Raw genomic sequence first — 19425 nt, 5'->3', positions numbered from 1 at the left:
TCCCGCAAGATCAAAGATCATTCTTGGTGTTTTCCATATAATAAATCCTTTATTGACCAAGCCAAGTTCTTTTTTGTGTGTTTATGGAGCGACACGAAGTCGAGATCCATAAAGACGCAAAGAAAGAACGAGGTCAATATCCAACCATTTTGACCAAAAAGGCTTGGTCAATAACCCATATATAATAAAGTATTTATCCTCGTCCAAGTAGCGTTGAGACTTGATTAATTTAGCATCGAAAATGAAGGTCTACTCCTGGTCCCTAGAGCGAAATGGATCTTTTTGTCATGAAAACAAATCAAACATTTATTTACTCACCTTCGGCCAAAGTTGGAAAACTGAATGTGAAAATTGCCAATCCCAGTGTCCACAGTATGGTCATTTTCCTGAAACGTGATGTCTTAAGAGAGAGAGCCTTTCGTTAGGAGGGTCTGATCTTAAAATCAAAATTTAGATTTCACTTTTTAAAATCTCTAAAATTCCTCTTGTTGTAAACGGATTAACGCATTTTTTTAGCGTACGATTGCAAAAAATGATTTTGGGTTTGGTTAAATCCACGATTTCTACGATGTATGTATATTTTTGAGGAAATAAAACTCTTTGGAGCTACAATGTAGGTGTACATACTTAAAAAGTTGGCAAAATCGAGTTTTCTAGTTTACTGAAAAGAATTTTCGTCGATAGAAAATGTGATTTTTTTATTCATCGATTCACAGAAAATCTCTTCACTTCTGCGAATAGTAATACACTGAATGGTTTCTCTCTGCTTGACTGGGACTATGACAGTTTCGAGACTTTCAAAAACTACTGACATGTTGGGTATTTCGGAAAGGACAAAGTAAGTGGCGTACGATTTTCTTCAAACATGACACCCATAATGCACATCGGGCAGGACTCTAAGACTTCTAAACAAGACTCGAAGCTAAGCGACGTTGCCATGGCAACCATTTAACTTCCGGGTCTGTGTGATGTAGGGCATTCACAATTAGTTCAAGAAGGGACGAAAGAGTGTGGTCTCTATTGCTAATATATCTATTGATCTAACATAAAAGAACTTGAGTCTAGAAGTGGTCATGATATCACAAAGAATCGCCGGAGCAACCCTTTTTCTTAGTTTAATGTTCGTACTGATGCCAAATTTGAACAATATCACCAACCTGCATTCAAAGATATCAATGACTTGGCCACATCTCTTCGAAATGAAACCATTTTGACCTAATTGTCCACACCGTTGCTTTAACATGAGACAGAAAAACTAAATATTCCTGAATTAAAAGAGCATATTTCAGGCTTAAAAGGAAATTATCATTCTTTTTCAATTTAAAAATGCTTTTAAACAACATAACGTTATTTTTTCACGGTAACAGAGACCCCACAAAGGACTGAAATTAAGAGCACAATATTTCACAGTTTCCTCGAAAACGCGAGTGTTCAATCGCAGACAATGGAAAATTAACAAAGAGATTGATTCAAGAAGGCCCAATATTATCTCTATTGCTTCGTATTAAGCCTTCATCATCCAGTTTGTTACTGCAAAATTTAGACTTTTTGATCGAGAAGATATTGTGCAAAAGCACAAGAAAAGCAAGCACTGAGCTGAGGCGTTTTTGACAACTTTCCCATGTCAGTATCAAACAAACGGGACAAGAATTCCCAGTAATATTTTACCTTTGCAATATGTTTCCACTTAAATAGAGTTGTCTTGTCACGTCTCTACAAAGAAAGTTTCAGAAAGATAAAATTTCCCAAACCATGACATGTTTTCTTCTTAATTTTTTTTAAAATTTAATTTAATTTGTTTTATTTTTCCAAATCATGGGCTTTCAATCTTTTTGCTAAGGAAAAACCGTCGACCAGATAATTTATGAGCGCTTACAGATCTTATTCCGAAATGTCTCTTGTTTTTAAAACTTAGTTTCATCTCTTGGATAGAGCTTTTTATGTCACACCACAACCATTTCGAGATGGAACGAGCAAATAAACCAAGAGATAAAAGGTCGAGAGCCAATTTTATATTAAAATTAACATCTTGAAATCAAGTTTTTTAAACCTAATTTTGAAAGATACAGATGCGAGGGTTGTGGGACTTGCTTTAAACTTGAAGACAAATACAACAATTAAAGTACTGGTTTTTTTTCAGTTGTTCTGCACTATGACATTATAACAACGCCAATTCAACTAAATTTGATGAATTACCAATTGAATCTAACTTGGATCGAGATCCCATGCAAAGGGATATCTGAATGCACTAGGATTGGAGGAGGAGACAATATGGCAAATGTGCCTAAAGATAATCAATAAACTTGATCTTGACTTTTTTCTGTATTCAAGTAAGACAAACCTTTTTTCCTCCTCTTACCGTAAAACAGCAATAAGATTAATTGCAATCTTTTCACTGCTTAATTTACTCGGCTTGTGAAAAATCCACTAATTATCTACAACACCAACCATCTTTATAAGTAGTATCTAATAACCTGTTATTATTCAGTCGCAACTGAACTTTACACATCTGCTGTTAGTATTAAGTTGGAAACTAAAGGAAATAGTCAGTGGATCATCGCTTCCCTTAAATCCTTAAATGTATCGGTTTTTAGTTGAAAAAAAACTTCATTTTTATCAAGTTTCAAACCAAAGAGAAAATCACACACTTGAAGGCTTGAAAGCTATGGTAAATTAAACCGATTAATAGAAAGAATAATCATGCTTCACTCACCTCGTTCTTCCTTCCTCTTCGTTCTTCCTTAATTAAAATGTCCCCATGCAAGACTTTAATCTGTCCCTTTGCGAAAACAGTTGAATATGAAATAAATTGAGAGGGTTTTGTCACTTATATAACGGTGAAAATTATTGTTTTTTAATTGTTTCTTCAGGAACAATGGACAGGAAATGTTGAATTTATCTATTGAATAGAAATTAAAAATAATTTTCTAAAAATGAGAAAAAAGGACTGGTATTAGCGACCATATTTTCTTGTACTGTCATAATGACGTTAGGGAAGATTTCCCCGATCTTTTCTTGTTTTACAAGCTAAATGAAAAAAAGGGAAATAACTCACTTTTTAATTTGATATTGGCTTTTAAACTTCCTTTAAGGACGTTTTGAAAAGTAATGTTCTTTTTCAACGATTCACCTGGGGTGTGAGTACAAATACAGTCGAACCCCTATTTAGCAGCTACCCTCGGGGAAATGGAAAGTGGCCACTTAATATTTTAAAATGTCACACCCCCGCTAAGTCCCAGGAATAGGGGGACCGAGTTCTCAATGGACTAGTGCATAATCAGATTAACCAAACATTTCAGTGACGTGTACTTATGCAATCAATTTGAAAACTGTCCGTACGTCAGCGTACGGACTACTCGAAAAGGCGGTCAATATTGGCAGGCAGTTCTTTCTCTCGCCCGCCCTAGCCTTCTCGCGCAGGCTAATCAAAACCCAAAACTTATGCGCTGAAGCTCTTACATAAGGGAAAACTCTTCGAATTCAAAAACCATTTGCCCTAATAAACTTGTAACGATAAATCTGCTGTAAAATACTAAAGATTGACATTTATCCCACATTGCAGTGGCATGATTTCTTTAAATGTAAGCTTAAGTACAGTCGAACCCCTATTAAACTTTCTCCAGCACTTAGGGTGAAACTTGAGTATTACGCATCCCTATCACAGCATGCCATGGACCCTGTATGTAATTAGGAGATTTTGCTAAGTTCATATTAAAAATGATTGTTTTGCATTGCTAGCTGACAAAAGCGATAGCTGCCAAGGTTTTCGTCGCATTATTGCAATGGCTAGTATAATCTTTGTGCCTTTGTGTATACCTTTGCAGCGTGCGGAACGACGAAAAAGCAGCCAGTAGGGAACAGAAAGAAATATCATTACGTACTGATTTCTCAAACCATTTTTCTTTCCAAATCGAGATTGCGACTGAAATATTAAAATATGATATCACAGGCACCGAAAAATTTGTTTCGGAAGAAATTCTGTTCATAAACGCCTAGAATTTTTTTTGTTTAAATTGAGAAGAATGACTCGAGCTACTCCTTGGCAAAATTTCGTGGCGTGGTCTCAATTGACTAGTGCATGAATGCCAAGAGACAAAGTAGTGTGTAATATTCTCATCCAGAACGGACATGAAATGTTTTTCTCAAGAAATACTTTATTAGAAAACGCAGAAAAATCGTCAGCAATAACCACCTTCATGCACTTTCTGTAGTAGGGCTTCCATGATCAAATTTGACCAGCATCCGGAGGCTGATGCGAGAATTCCACAAAATTTTTATTCGTGGATTCCTAAATAATAGTGATTCTTTTGTTTCCACTACGTTTCTCGATTTTCGTCCCTTCCTCGCTTGATGGAGAAGACACAAGATGTTGACTGATAAGAGACGCTTTATTCTACCTGAATATATAATCTTGAATAAATAAATCACCTTGAGAGTTATGGGAAAATGTGATTTGATCACTGGGAGCTTTGATTTTGTTACTGGGAATGGGAGGTAAAGAGTCCTTGGTATGAATGGGCTTTGCATCATCAGTGGTCATTAGGTATTAGTGCTGCTAAAAATTCCTGATGTCAAATCTTTCATGCGCTCTTCTTGCGTTCTTTGCCAGTGCCAAATGAGTGAGGAACTTCCCGTCGCTAACAGACTTGTTCTGAACCTCAAAGCTCCTACAACATCCCTTAATACCACTTCGCTAGCACGAATTGACTTCCCTAACCCTCTGCAATGTTAACCAATGCAATATCTCGAAAAGAAGAAGCTCAGATGAGGTGTTGGGGAAGGCGCCATGGTAAACGTGTCAGATACAGGAACTGAAACGTCCTTGAACGTACCCTACAGACCTTCCGCCTAGCGATTGTTGTGGGTCTAATGAAGAGGGCAAAGACTCCGAGGGGGAAGCTGGTGAGGATACTTATGTTGATGAATTTAGTAATAATAGGATCCCATTACCCATAGCCTCCATCTTCCATATTAGGGGGTTTAAGAAACGACAACGGCGACGGCACCGACAACGTCACAAATTTGCATAGACCACTTTCATAAATGGCGACCACTTTTACATTCTTTTGTATTTATGTTAATTAGACCTACTGCCCTCGTTTTAAAACAAATATTCTTTTGAAATTTACTCGTCGTAGCGAGGTTAGTAGGGCTTATTAGCATTGAAACAAAAGAATATTTTATTTGGCCGCCATTATGAAAGAGGTCTATAGTTAGCGGGCAAAACATTAGCTTTGCGCGCCCTGCACGTGCGCTTTTCACTTTTGTCCATTTCTTTGCCTTCGTCAGCAAAACACCAACGTGAAATAGCCAAATTTGAGGTTCTCTGAAGAACGTTAGCACTTGAGGATGAATTTTCATTTTCTCCCCTAAACTAAGCGTTGTTCCGACCAGGGTCAGTCTCGAGGAACTACCAAACCTTCGTCATATTGAAAAGGTTGAAATAGTCACGAAGTGATTACAATGACGTGAATTAATATTTTGAGATGAAGTTCTCGTTGCCGTCGCCGTTGTCGTTGCTTAAGCTTTCCGGTACCTTTTTATACTCCTTATTCCAAAATGGTCGCCATTTAAATATTGTTTTGTTTTTATTCAAATTAGCCCTTGATGCCTCGTTCTTAAGCTTAAATTTGAAAAGAATATTTTATCTTGAACGAGACAACAAGGACAAATTTGTATCCGCATAAATCAGCGGCCATTTTGGAATCAGGTGTATTTTTAGAAGTACCTCCCAGAAATCATCCCAGAGGGGTTTTAGTGGATGGTTTCACAATAGCCAATCATAAGACACCTATGGTCAGCCATTTATTACGTCACATTCTTATGTGACGTATGTGATCCACTTCATGCATGTTTTACGTCACATACGTCACATACGTCAAAATATGGTAGTTCTAAAACTAGAAAGATACAGGAAAGGGTTGACTCAAGGGTAAAATTCGTATAGAAGCTCGGCGTGATGGGCTCCTGGTATCAGATGATGATGAGAGTGACTCTGAAGGTGACATAGAGGAACGGGAGGCTGCATCATTTAGAATGCTTTTATGTGCTAGGTGATAGCACACCTTTTTCTCCGGACACTTGGGTAAGCAATCCCATGCAGCTGCAAATTATACCTCGCACTGTCTTTATTGCTTTCGTTCTGCAGTAATCTCATGTTTCATTTTTAGACTTATCATTAACTGCTTCATAAGACATATCGATGATCTAAAATTGTATTTTCCCTATCATAACTCCGGTTAGGATTTTAGTAGCAGGGACCGGGATTTTTTAAGCCGCGGCTACACGAGCGACTTTTTGCTCGCGCTGGTGATGCGATTTTTCCAAACTTTGTCGCGTCGCCAGCGCGAGATGAAAATCACACGTGTAGCCACCCTTGAACTGGCGACGCGAAAGGTGAAAAAATCGCAAGAAAAAAGTCGCCAGAGTTTAAATTTTATTTGCCCGTGTAGCCACCTTGCAACTTTTTGCCGGCGCTTGCGATGTGACTAATGAGCATTTAGCTGATGAAATTAAAGAACGTCTGTTTATAGTGCCCAGGTCTCTTGAAGTATGCGATTCGCGGAGCCTTCAATTTGTCGCCAAAATTTGTCACAAGTGTAGCCACCCTGGCGCGCAGGCGACGTGACAAAATCTGAAAAAAATCGCATCACCGGCGCAAGACAAAAATCGCTCGTGTAGCCGCGGCTTTAGAAAGCTTGCCACTGGGACTAAGATTTTGTTCAAATTTGGACTGCGAAATGAGATTACCACAAACCCCTAGTCAGTTGAATGAGCTGAAGATACATGTTTGTTGCGGTGGGTAGCTCAACCTCGTTCCCAGGACCTCTCTCTTGGTTTCTGGGCAAGCCGAGGGAGAGTTCCTGGAAACGAAGTTGGAAGCTGTTGGACCAGATTCTACGTGTCCTTGCCAAAAGCCAAGATACGAAGGAATCATTTGTTTTTGACCAATCATTGAGCGTGCACTTCTAATTCCACCGAACTATGCTAAGATGAAATAAAAATATTACTTATGATGATAATGACGACGATGATAATAATGAACATTATTATTATTATTATTATTATTATTATTATTATTTCTATTGTTGTTTTCGTTTGACAAAGGAGAACGCAGTTCATAATCCTGGGTGTCCTGTAGTCTGAAGGGTGTGCTTTTTGGAGATTTTTTCGTCTACCGTCTGCATTTTCTACGCCATTTTGAATGGCGTCATGCGTCAGATGCGCAAAGACTATCGCGCACCTCGTGGGTTACGCAGTAGGCTGAGCAAGTCTGAGCATCGTAAAGCGGATATCAAAAGACTACCTCGTGGTTTTTATAGTAGTTCAGCAAAGTTAAGGAAAGCGTGACTAAAAGCTGATGAGTAAATCAGTTATTCGCCTGATACGAGTCGGACGTATTGTTGCTTAACCAAACGTGCAAATATACTGTTTACGTGTTGCTTACACAGCCAACGTATTACACCGTAGGAACTAGTACTTTCTTTTACTAGGATTTCATGTAGGATTCTCAACGTCTGGTCCTCAAGATTTACGCATGTATCGATATGTAAGTAAGGCATTATGCTCACGTTCGAATTAGGGATGTTTACTTGGCCGGAGACATCATATACTCCTTCACATATTCCAGAACCCAAATTTCGACCCCACGATCGCACTTCATAATTAATGATTACTCCTGGTAGTTATGACAATGAAGATAATAAATGCAACGAGAAAGGACTCTGTGGACAAGAGTTCAAAATGTAACATTTTATTTCTGCGCATATCAATTATTTACACCAAAAAATGTAACAAATTGTATTTTGTAACCGAAATTTAATAGGTCATGTCTTCGTTGATTTCAACCTCGACTTGGTAGCGAGTCCAATTGCGACTAATTAGTGCTAATTTGCAAACGTGATTAACTTAGCCTCGCTTTAAAAACGAGGCTGAAGTGATCGGGAAATAATTTATTGACAGATGGTGGTGGCTCTTCAATTATGCAAAAATCATATTTTAAAATTAACTTTCATAGTTAAAAATTTCCTTTTAACCGCTTGATTTCTTTCAAATTATCTAACGAAACAAAAAAACGCAAAAGAGAAATATAAGATGAGTTACGTAATTTGACCATGTTTCTCCAAATACAGAACAGATGTTGATCCGGAACTCTAAGCGATTCCAACTTGCGATTGAATTGCGCATGCTTGGAGTCCCTTTGAGGAGCCAGTGGTCATAATAAATCAGCATTGCTAGTCCATCAAACCTCTCGAAACTTGCCCGTCATTCTAAACAACGAAATCGAGGTACCGATCAAGATTTCTGTTACTATTTTTGCCACTAATCATTTAAACTTGGTCAATGAACGACGCAAGATCAGGCAATTGATCGTACGCGGCATGTGCCATTTAGCAGCTCTCGTTATTTCCTCTAACTGCTTGTCACGTTGTCGCGTCAGTCAAGTTACCCAAGAGTGAGAATCTGGTGTCAGGTTTGTCCCCACAGCGTCAAAAAAGTGTCTATTTTTACACCAAGTTTTGCGGGGGAAATAAACAATAGGCCAAATGTTGTAACTTATTCAAATCTCACGTGGTTACGATTCTTTGTGTATTGCATTTGCATTATAATGTGGGAGTCACATTTAAATGATATGGAAATACTTGGAACAACTTGGCAACTTTCACGATGGCGTCATATGACTACAACTACCAAAATTCAGTTCGTTTTTCGTTTCTTAATTAAATTTTGTATTCCCATTGGGATAAAATAACAATAGCTCTAATTAACATGAGACAAGAAAAACCTAATGGATTCTGGAACCTGTAGTCAAATGGTGTCATCATGCAAATAATAGAGTTAGCCGATTTGGTCTATAGCGATTTTTTTTGTTTACGAAAATTGACGTTACATTTCTTTTGATATTCAAATTTGTCAGCCACGAAACAAAAGGAGACATTGTTTGAACAGCCACTTAGGTTCTGGTTGGCATATTAATATTAGGAAGCTTAAGCACGCGCGCTTTTGATACGCTACGGCAACCGCAAAGGGGAATACTCGAGTGCTAGGACAGAGCTGTCTCCTAGATTTTTATACTAACCATCTCTAAGGGAGAAAAGATACTTAAAATATTGTCGTGTGAAGACAAGTTAAAAGGGAAAACAGCTCACTTCCGGTAGCCGTCCGCGTCTCAAAAACGCGCGTGCTTAAGGTCCCTTATGACAAGGGGTGACGTCACGACAAATGATCGCTACAGAGTGTTTTCACGTGACGTCACAGCGGCCATGTTGGTGTACCCAACTAAGAAAGAAAACGTTTGCATGGAAAAACCTTAAATAACAATGACCACAACTAGTTTTTCTGAGCCCGCGAGACTGAGCACCCCCAGCAATCCTTTGTTTTAACGAAAACCGCTGGTCAGCAACCTGGTTCTGGTCATTACTGTGTAAGGTCTTCCGTTTGCATGACAATAGAGCACAATTCCCGTAGGATTAATTGCATACACCAACATGGCCGCCGTTCCATTGTTTAGGTACACCAAGATGGCCGCAGTGACGTCATGCGAAAACACTCTGTTCTTTAATCTCCCGCAAAATAGACACTTCTCTGACGCTGATGGGAACTAGGCTAATTTGGGCAAATCTTTCTCTTGGGTCTTGGACACTTGGTCAGCTTATCTTGTTTCGTAAGTTATTCCTCTTTTTTTCTCCTTTTCTTTTACCGAAACAATTCTGTTTCATTGTCGACGCTCCACTCCCTACATCACAGGCAAAGATACTTCCCAAAAAGAAGCAAAAGAGCTAAAGAATGAAATCGAACTCTTAGCGCATCACTAGAAGACTGTATTGATTCTTTCGTAATTTCTGGAGAAAGAAAAAAATTAATATGTTAATTTACAATGATTTCCCGTCTTTACTGTAGTGTTGTTCATTTTCTGCAACACTACAAACCTTTCACTGGTTAACGACGCTGTAAAGATAATTCTCAAGAATAAACTTTAAAAAGACTAAAAACGACTATTTGATGCATCTCAACACGAAACAAGGTTTAAAGAGGAATTTTCAAATGAGAATCAACAGAACTCAAGGCATTGTGATATCTACGCTTCTTGATTGGCATAGAAATATCGCGCTTCTTCTCCAACCAATGAGAGGTAAACCAAAACCAATCGTCGCTTTCCACGCGCGAATTTTTTTGAGAGACTTCGGTCCGGAATGTGAGTGGTTCATCAACTCTGTGTGTGTGGTTAATTCTTGCAATTGGCGAAAATTTTTTACTCAGAAAGAGTGGTGGACAAATACCGTCGATCAACCAATAAACAGCTACGTTCCTATACTGACGGAGACCACTAGTGATTAGGTAACCGTTTTCAACTTTGTGCGCAGACGTAAATACTGCAGATCAGGGCATAAAGCTGTTCTTCGCGGTTCAAATAGTGTTGCTCTATTCTACCTGATATTCATTCAGCCGATGGCATGTTCGATGGAACGATGGGCTTAATTAATCCATAAGGTTGAAATATTCATGTAATAATCACAGGACTATTGCCAACATAATTATTTTTGTGCAAACTTTTGTTGGCAGGAGTGGTTTGTAAGGTTGAGCGAGATACTTTTCATTCGAACTCACAAAGTCAGTGGGGGATGGGGGGGGGGGAGGTAAACTTTTGGTTAACATGTACATCTACCTTTTCTCGTACTGTTTCCTTTTCTTCCATCTTCGTCTACATGTCGCCCTTCCTTCGTTTCCCCCTCTCTTAGCGTCAGTATATATTTCTGACGATAGCGACACGCGAATGGATAATGCAGCTGTGGAACGTGTCTGACAGACACGCGCGTTCTGTTGTTTTCCTGGGAGTTGTCCACGGCATTTTGAAAGACAATATGATCCGATGCTGTACCTTGTGTTGTGCCACAACCTTGAAAGGGCACCCGAAAAATTGCTTTAGTTTTTCTTATTTCATGAGGTCGGCATGAAGAATGCCGTAGATGAAGCGAAGTAGGTGTTACTTTGGGTATATCTTGTAAGTCCAGTTCTAGTAGCATAAAATGGTTCAGGCATTGTAAGCTAATGCGGTGTTCACTAAGAATCGGTGACGACTTGGCTAAAAAGAAAAAAATAGGCCAAAAGTCAGTAAATCAAATCATCTGTTATGAGGGAGCTCTCGCAGGCAACATGATTTTTGAGTCAAGAAGCCCTCTACTCGTTCCAACTCCCTCGCATCCAATAATCCAACTTTCCGCTATGCGTATTTGATAAAAAGCCTCCTTTTTCCTCCCAAAACTCAGCCGCCCTGTTAGCCGCTAAAAGTTCAGGATTTTTCCAAGGAAATTTTAAGGGTAGGGACCAAAGTCTAACACGCAAAAAGGTGAAAGAAGATAAAGAAGTGGAACGACCTCAAAGACATATTTACATATTTACTTAAATAAAGGCCATAACAACCATTCATGTGACACAAAGATTATTGTTCTGTTTAAATTTAAAGTTAAACCACAAGATATGTCACAGATGACATTTTAAATCATGTTAGGTAGAATATCCCGAAAGAGAAACATTTTTTGATGGAAAAGGTCCGACAGATATTTTGTCCCTTCGTTGAAAATTTAAACTGGAACCAATGGCCGTCTATAATAAAATAAACACAATCACGTAGTGCATTGAAAATGCATATCAAAGGCGTCAAGGCTTACTGAAGTTGTTACGAAAGTATACTGTTAGTGTTAATATACTTACTATGGTATGGAAAGACCAAAAATTGCTGAAGAATTAACGACACCTGTAGCAAGCAATTCATGACTAGGCAACTGCTATGTAACAAGCGAAGTGCGCTTTAACTGCAGTTGCAAAATGAATAATTGAAATAGTTCATTGCGGCCGCCAAGGGAGAATTTACAAAGGTTTTGTCTTTAAGAAAACTTGTTTATGTTTGTCGGCATTTGAATAATTCATAACGCTTGGTGTTTTGCAAATGAGGAGATTCAGTTTAGGGAAAATGTAAAATAAAACTTTTATTTTACATTCTCCCGGTCTAAACAGATAATCATGACAAAGCTGTATAAGTAGCCTAGAATTCCCGGCTGTTGCTTCGTATATCTTTATACAGTACACGGTTTTGGCTGAAACTGGCTTGCCAGGGAAATGTTGCACGAATAAAGACGTTGATTAATAGGTTTTTTTTTTGTCAGAAAATGACTTTCCCCACCGACCAACTGTACGTCATCATCTTACATTAAAGTTAACAGCAAAAAGCTAAACTTTTTGTTTTCACTAATTGATATTGCTTCAATACCAATATTAGACTTAGAGCCACTTACTGTGGGTTAATTAAGGTCCAGGTGAAAAGAAGGATTCTCATGCGATTCGTTTAAATTTAACAGATAACACACTCTTCAAATTAAACGCAGCATTCAAAATTTGCCTGAACTACGATTATTGAATCTTAATATTATTAATCGTGATCAAAGAGCGGAACTCCAGTGAAAGAATGCCAGCGTAAAAGAAAAAAAAACATTTTTATCTTCGCTGTCAAAAGCTATAAAGAGCCAGAGATATATATACATCTGGCACCATACACCTAGCTTACACTGCCAAATGGCATCGGTTTCGAAAAAGACGTTTTCTACGTAGTCTTCTGATGAAATTGTTCTATATAGACAGTTTCAACGCAAAAGAGAAACTACAACTTCAATTGAAAATAAGACCAAACGATTTTCATCTTAGAATTGAAAATCGTTCCCGAATGCTTTTGACTTCTCTTGGAGTCATTTCAGTTGTCAAAGCACAATCAAGACAATCAAACGCATAACATCGTAATAGGAGAAAAAAAATTGCATTCGACGAGATGAGAAATGTTGAGACTTCCATTTGTCTTGCGTCTCATATGCTTACAATCAAATGCTCACTTGAATCCTACTTGCCTTAAGGCCGGGACACACGAGGCGATAAGTCGCTGCAACAATCAACAATTCGCCTCGCGTGACACGGTTACTTTTTATGAAAATCGTTGTCGCTGCGGAAGAATTTTGTCGCCGCGATCTGTCGCACGAATTCAAACCAGTTTGAATTCGTGCGACTTGTTGCAGCGACGAAATTAGCGAAAGCAGCGATGTCGCACCGTGTGTACACTTCCGGCAACAAGTCGCTGCGCCAATGTATAAATGAACCAATGATAGAACGTCATATGGTTAGCCATATTGAATTAGAACACTAGTTCACATTCCCCTTCATACTAGATCTCTGCGTTTGCACCGAACAGGCTCCGTGTCGCAGCGACTTGTTTTGCAAAGAGTACACACGGAGCAACTTCTCGCAGAGACCTGTCGCTGCGACTTGTCGCCTAGTGTGTCCCGGCCTTTACGTTCAGTTCCGTCAAAGAGTCCCAAAATTGATTGTCAAATTGATTGACAGGTCAACACAATGACGATCAATGATTGGTCGGCTGAACGAGGATTTACAGAATGAAATCCTATCATTGCAGGTACCTGTTTATACTAGGAAAAGTGTGTGTTCAAAAGCCTTATATTTAATGCAAGATATTGTGTCTAAGGATGAGCCCTAGCCCCTACTAGCTTAAAATTACCACAAAGCGATTATTTCGGGAATACGGGTCAAAAAAAGACAGTATCTCTGAAAATGACGCGGACTCACTTTAAAAATATATATATTAAAAAAGTTATAAAGAAAAAATAATTGCGAGGATCACGTAAATCAGTGGTCTATAACCGAAAAGACCGGAATTTTCTGTACTATTTCTTTGCACCACTAAAACCAGGCTCCGATGCGAGAATTACATCACTTCACTTGGCAGGCATTGGACGCCACATTTATTTATACCCAGACTCTTACCGGAAACGGAAATAAAGAAATGGACTCACAAATGGAACGACTTATTCCATTTCCCATTTCTTCGGTAGGGAATGTTCAGTACGATACGTCAAAAATTTCTGACTGAAATTTCCGTGTAAATGGTTAAGTGTCCCGCACTTCAATTAATGTGACACATTTCCTTTATATATGGCACACATTTCCTTTATATATAAGCTCTGAAAGCAGCGTGCTTACGTGATAGAGTTAAAATGAAATAGATCTCTTAAGAACTTTCTTATTCTTGTTGGCTATTCGTACGGGACCCATACACCGACCTATATTTGCTATTCATACGGAAGTCTTCTTTAGAATAAACAACATATATAGAAACAGTTATTGAAAGCTAACCGTTTTAAAATGGTTGCTTAGACTTAAACAGTGTTTATCAGCACTATCTGAAATGGGTGCTCAGACTTAAATGCGAAAAACACAAGGCAGGTCAGATGGTCGGTGAAGTCGAACGAAGGAGGTATTCACTATTTCGTGACTTAAACACGCAGGTATCAATGCCGTTGTTTGATAGCTGAACTGTATATAAAAAAAATTAAAGACGAGGTAGGAATTTCCGAGTGTTATTGAAACTATAAAAATCATTCTAAGAAGATGGCGATTTCAGCTACATGGAAAGATCTTGGAAAAGGTACCTAAATTTAGTTATCTAGGTGTCTTTTTGGACGAAAGAAACACTCTCTGAGTATGTGAGTAGCAAAGCTTCTAAACAAGTATATACCTCACTCGTGCAGCCGCTTTGACTATACTGATGCTGCTTGGGGTGAAATCTCAGAAGGATGTTGCAAAGAGCTCCAGCGTCTACAAAATCGTGCAGCTCGAATTATACTTCGAAGAAAAACTTCAAAGAATGCTTTCCACTTGCTAAATTGGCTAAGTTTAGCCTGTAGAAGGAAACTACACAAATGTAGTTTAGTTTTTAAGTGTTTAAATAACTTGGTACCGAAGTATTTAACTGAGTATGATAAGAAACAAGGCTTTCCATGATTATGGAACTAGAAGAAGTACCGACCTGCACCCACCAAAGCCTAAGACCAATAGGGGAAAGAGAACCTTCAAGCATGCGGGGACTATTCATTTTAATTTTTTACCCGCTCATATTAAAACTGCCCCGTCTTTTAGTAATTTTAAAAGTTTTCTAATTAAGCGTTATTATTCGTAATTTTTATTTCCTATAAAGTTATGGACTTTGATCACTATACTTATAGATCTTGTATTTAATTAAATTGTACTTAGGAGCTTAGGAGTTTTTAGGGTGTAAATAATTTTCGACCATTTTAAATTGTGAATCCCTTCATTTCCCAGGGCCCCTATGAATACCAGCCTCGTAGCTGAATGGGCTACCCTGGCTAAATAAAGTTACTTACTTACATGTCGATCGTTGTTTTGCAGAGAACGGCAAAGAAGTGCACGGAAACATTGTGCTGCAACACGAGTATTTTACCTTTTTTAGCCAATCACATTCTCGCCTTTGTTGCAGTGTCGTAGCCGTTGCCGTCTTCTTTGCTTATAAGGCCAGGGAAAACCACCTCAACATTTCTTTCAAAATACTTTCGATTTTGTTGAACGATGTTGACTGCTGGGGTGGGCAAAGGATTTCAACACGCTTTTTAACTCATTCAACACCTCTTCAAATCAAAGAGTGTCTCATTGCGAAGATTAACGTCTGAAAACGTGTTGAAACCATAGGTTAAATATTTGCCAACTACAGCAAGTCCCGTTGACCAATATCTCGTGCGGGATATCCCGTATTCTGTTGCCATGAACAACGTGCCGTGATGTCTACGTGATGCCAAATGTAAACAAACAAAAAGCCATTGAAAACGAGAACAAATCGTATCACGTACTGAAGCAAGGTCAAGCATACAGCAAACATACAAGATGAAAAGTTTGTCAAACTTGGTGAGTGAAGTTAATGCTACAAGGAATATTTGTCATGATAAACTTGGAAGCTTTTGTCCACTGGTCGCGGCTGAGCCACTTAAACCTTACTCCCCGCTTAAATTTCAAAAAGGTAAAACATCATTTACATGTCACGCTAGCGGTTCCGGGCGGTTTTAATTACTTATTCACAAAGATTTTCACTCAAGCGAAAGTTCAGGAGTTCATTTGGAACCACGCGATTGAGTAAAATGTTCCAATTTCCATGGCTTCCAAAATCCACAGTTTTTCCCGATGTAGTTGAAATATTATAATCATCTCCTAAAAATGCCGAACTTTTAAAATATCCATGAATTAACTTCCCTTCGTAATCCTAAAAGAGATTTTAAAAACGCCTCACGTAGAAACACTTCTGAATAGAGAGATCATTATTAGCATTGCGTTTACCCGGAACAGGAAAACGGGAAACGGTAGATTTCCCGCTTGTCATGAATCAGAAAATAAAACCGCTTCCCTGATTTCTTCCATATGAACGCAAAGTTCTGCTTGAGGTTTGCCGATTGCCAAAAAAGGAAAGCTCAATCACTCTCACGGGGTGACGAATGGTACTCCAAAATCTTGGCACTCGCGAACTTTACAACCGATCTCGAAATCTCGACAGTCTTTATATTGCTTTTATTTCGGTGTGAAGTCTTGCATGTTTTGGTCTCGGTCTCGGATTCGCAAAGAAGGGTCTCAGTGTCTCAGCGACTCTCGGATTTTACCATACGTCACCCCTTCGTAAGGTAGCAGAAAAAATTACATTGGAATTTAACGGGGTTAAACGTTCTGTCGATGTAACGCCAAAAATAAAATACGTGCATTTGTTGAAAAATCGAAGTAAATTAATGAACTTCGTCATTTTTACTAACTTAGTAGTACCTTAAGTAACTATTTCATGTAAGCTTTTTATTTCGAGTTTTGTGAACGTGCATACGACATTTTTTCATGTAGAATTAGAAAGGGAAGCTTTCAACACAAGTTTACATAGGGCAGGTGACCCGGATAGCTACACTTGCCTGCCTGCCTTTTTTTTTTTTTAATTTACAGTTATTTCAAGTATACAGTTCCACTAATATATAACTTTGTATAACACATATTTCTAGGCGAGCAAGAGAGGAATAAAGCTGTTGTTCGTAGGCAACATTTAACGGTACCTCTAAAAATAAATTTGTCAGAACGCCACATTTTGCCTAAGAATAAAACGACAAATAGGTCATTCATCTGGAATAAAGTATTTTCCTTTTTTTCTTTTCGCTAAGAGCAAAGGCCAGCATTACTTTGACAAAAACGTTTTTGTCAGCAAGGTCACGTGTACAATTCGGAGGTAATGGAAGATGGCGAACGATTAATACACGCTGCTACGTGTTCTTCTGCGCGAGGGCTTTAGCACGCGAGCATGAGTTACAATATTCTGTACAAGTCTGGATCTTCCGTCCACATCATGCATCATTGAGCCTTGATAAAATATAAAGGTTTTTCTCCAAAAATATTTAGCCACTGTAGATGAAAAACAAGAATGATATATCATATGATAAGGAGTGCAGTTCGAAATAGGGAATGTTTACTGAACAAGTCGTCGACGAACAACACTATTTAAAATTGATTCTACTTTCATAGCACACTGAAACAACTTTATATCGAACTGAATTCTCCGGCGCTCTTCGCTGCTTTGTAAAATAAAGTTTCATTGTTCTTTGTTTATCACTCGATATCATATCTGCCTGCTTTGTTGTTCACCAGGCTTATTGCATTAATTAGTAATTCCAAGTAAAATGTTCTTATCTAAAGTTTCAGCCGCATACATGGCGGTATCTCTCACAAACATTAAGCCGAATCATGTTAAGTAATTTAAGCTATTGCAATCAGCATCTGCCTCAAGGTTTCTCTAAAGATTTCAGTTCCCTATCGAACAATTGAAAGCATTCTTTTTCAATGGATCGCGTGCGGTTAAGTGCCCGTTCTAAACTTATCAAAGACATCTCATTGAGAGATATAAAAAGCTTTTACGAGAGGTACAGCTGTTGTTTTGAGCCGAAGTTAATCCCTGATGCTTGTATCACATCACAAGACATAAATTTTCGACCTATTGTTATGCTCTCAAGAATTCCACCTTTTTGCATGTACTCCTTAAAATTAATTGCTGATAATTTTCAAGGTAATTACAAGTGTTTTTAATGACCTTGGCATGTTGAAGAAAAAAGCCCGGAAGTTTCAAACACTTAAGAAAAAGAGTTGGAGAAAGAAAAGAGCGGTAAATACACCTTTGAAAATATCGGTTTTGGGATCAAAGGCACGAGAAAAAATATCTTCTGCAAATAGGAATGATAAAAAAGCGCCGTCTTTGCCAACGCAGAGAAAACTGCGATAATAACTTTGGCGGCATAGCATAGCTGAATGACTATTACGCGAAACGTTTATGATCGTTTCTGTCATTGTGCTGATGGTACAATGAAGTCCGTCAACCATGGAAAAATATGCCTAATTACAGGAAATTTTAAAAAGTAAACATAACGAGTCGGCCTTATTTTTCGAGTTGCTGGTTTATCCATTGTGGCATAAATTTTGTCTTCGAGAAATGTCGAAATAAAAAGTAAAAAAAACTCGATGTTTGTCGCGTGATTTTTTAAAAGTAAATTCATATTCTCGTGATAAACGACCGCCGTGCATCAAGTGGCACAAAAAATCGACATTCAAAAACAAACACGTGCCGACTGAATGATCGTATAAATCGTCCCTCAAATATTTTTTGAAACACTTAAGCAGATAGCAAAGAAACTAAGAAATCGCATGGTAGAATCGAACAAAGTGGGGAACAGATAGGAAAGTCTTATCGAACCTAGGGGTAATATAAAACAGTCCATGGGGATTTGTCGGCTTTTGTTTGCCACGCGAGATTATATAAGCCCGCCTTCTGTATTGGTAAAAGAACTGTTTAACTTACAAGGCTTCAGAGACAATAAATTTATTTTCGGAGATGCCGAAATTACTTCAGCCAGAAAAATTCAAAGACCGGCCATCACTCATGTTAAATTAAACATGCGATGCACGGAGCGTATTGTACTAAATTCGCCCACAACGTTGTGAGCACCAAGAATAGCTAGACGTACGGCAAAATTATAATTTAAAACCAATATAACTTTGAACTTACTTGCATGGAGAAATGTCATGCAGAGCAAATACATCGACGAGTTAAAACTCAAAAACCACTGGAGTTCCATTTTGAGCCGTATTCAAATAAGCAGCAACTTTCCCTTTTTTTGTCAGTCGATCACTTTTGTTTGCATGACGTTGAGAAATGAAATCGACATCAGTCGTTTGCTTGGTTCTTCGGAGACAGCCACAGCTTGTATTCACTTATATGTTCTTTTTGTTAATGCGATGACAGGTACGGTATTTATATGTCACAACAGTCTATGGCAATATTTTCAGTTTAAACGTCACAATTGAAAGTCACATCATCGCGCAAATATTTGTAGCGTGATCCGAGACACGATCACGCTTCCGGTTTACAAAACAGGAAGTCAGCTGTCACGCGAAAGACGGTATATTTACGTAGTGCTTTGTCAATGAACGTGATTACAGGGTGAGTTTCAGAGAAAGAGCAAACGCTCGAAACGTCAGCATTGGAATTTTTTTACAATGGTCAGT

General features: G+C 38.4%; 1 protein-coding gene across 1 annotated transcript; it reads right to left on the bottom strand.

Annotated features, from left to right (window-relative positions):
- Positions 1-7731: 7731 nt before the first annotated feature.
- Positions 7732-19201, bottom strand: LOC138058330 (uncharacterized). Its single transcript, XM_068904278.1, has 3 exons — positions 18926-19201; positions 10667-11083; positions 7732-9842 (listed from the first exon to the last, which is right to left on the bottom strand). Exons 1-3 carry the CDS (start codon positions 18993-18995, stop codon positions 9742-9744), a joined length of 588 nt encoding a protein of 195 aa, XP_068760379.1. The 5' UTR covers positions 18996-19201; the 3' UTR covers positions 7732-9741.
- Between the last annotated feature and the right edge of the window lie 224 nt (positions 19202-19425).

Source organism: Montipora capricornis, chromosome 7, assembly GCF_036669925.1.
Source record: "Montipora capricornis isolate CH-2021 chromosome 7, ASM3666992v2, whole genome shotgun sequence".
NCBI classification, from domain to species: Eukaryota; Metazoa; Cnidaria; class Anthozoa; order Scleractinia; family Acroporidae; genus Montipora; species Montipora capricornis.
This window is presented reverse-complemented; position numbering and strand designations above follow the sequence as displayed.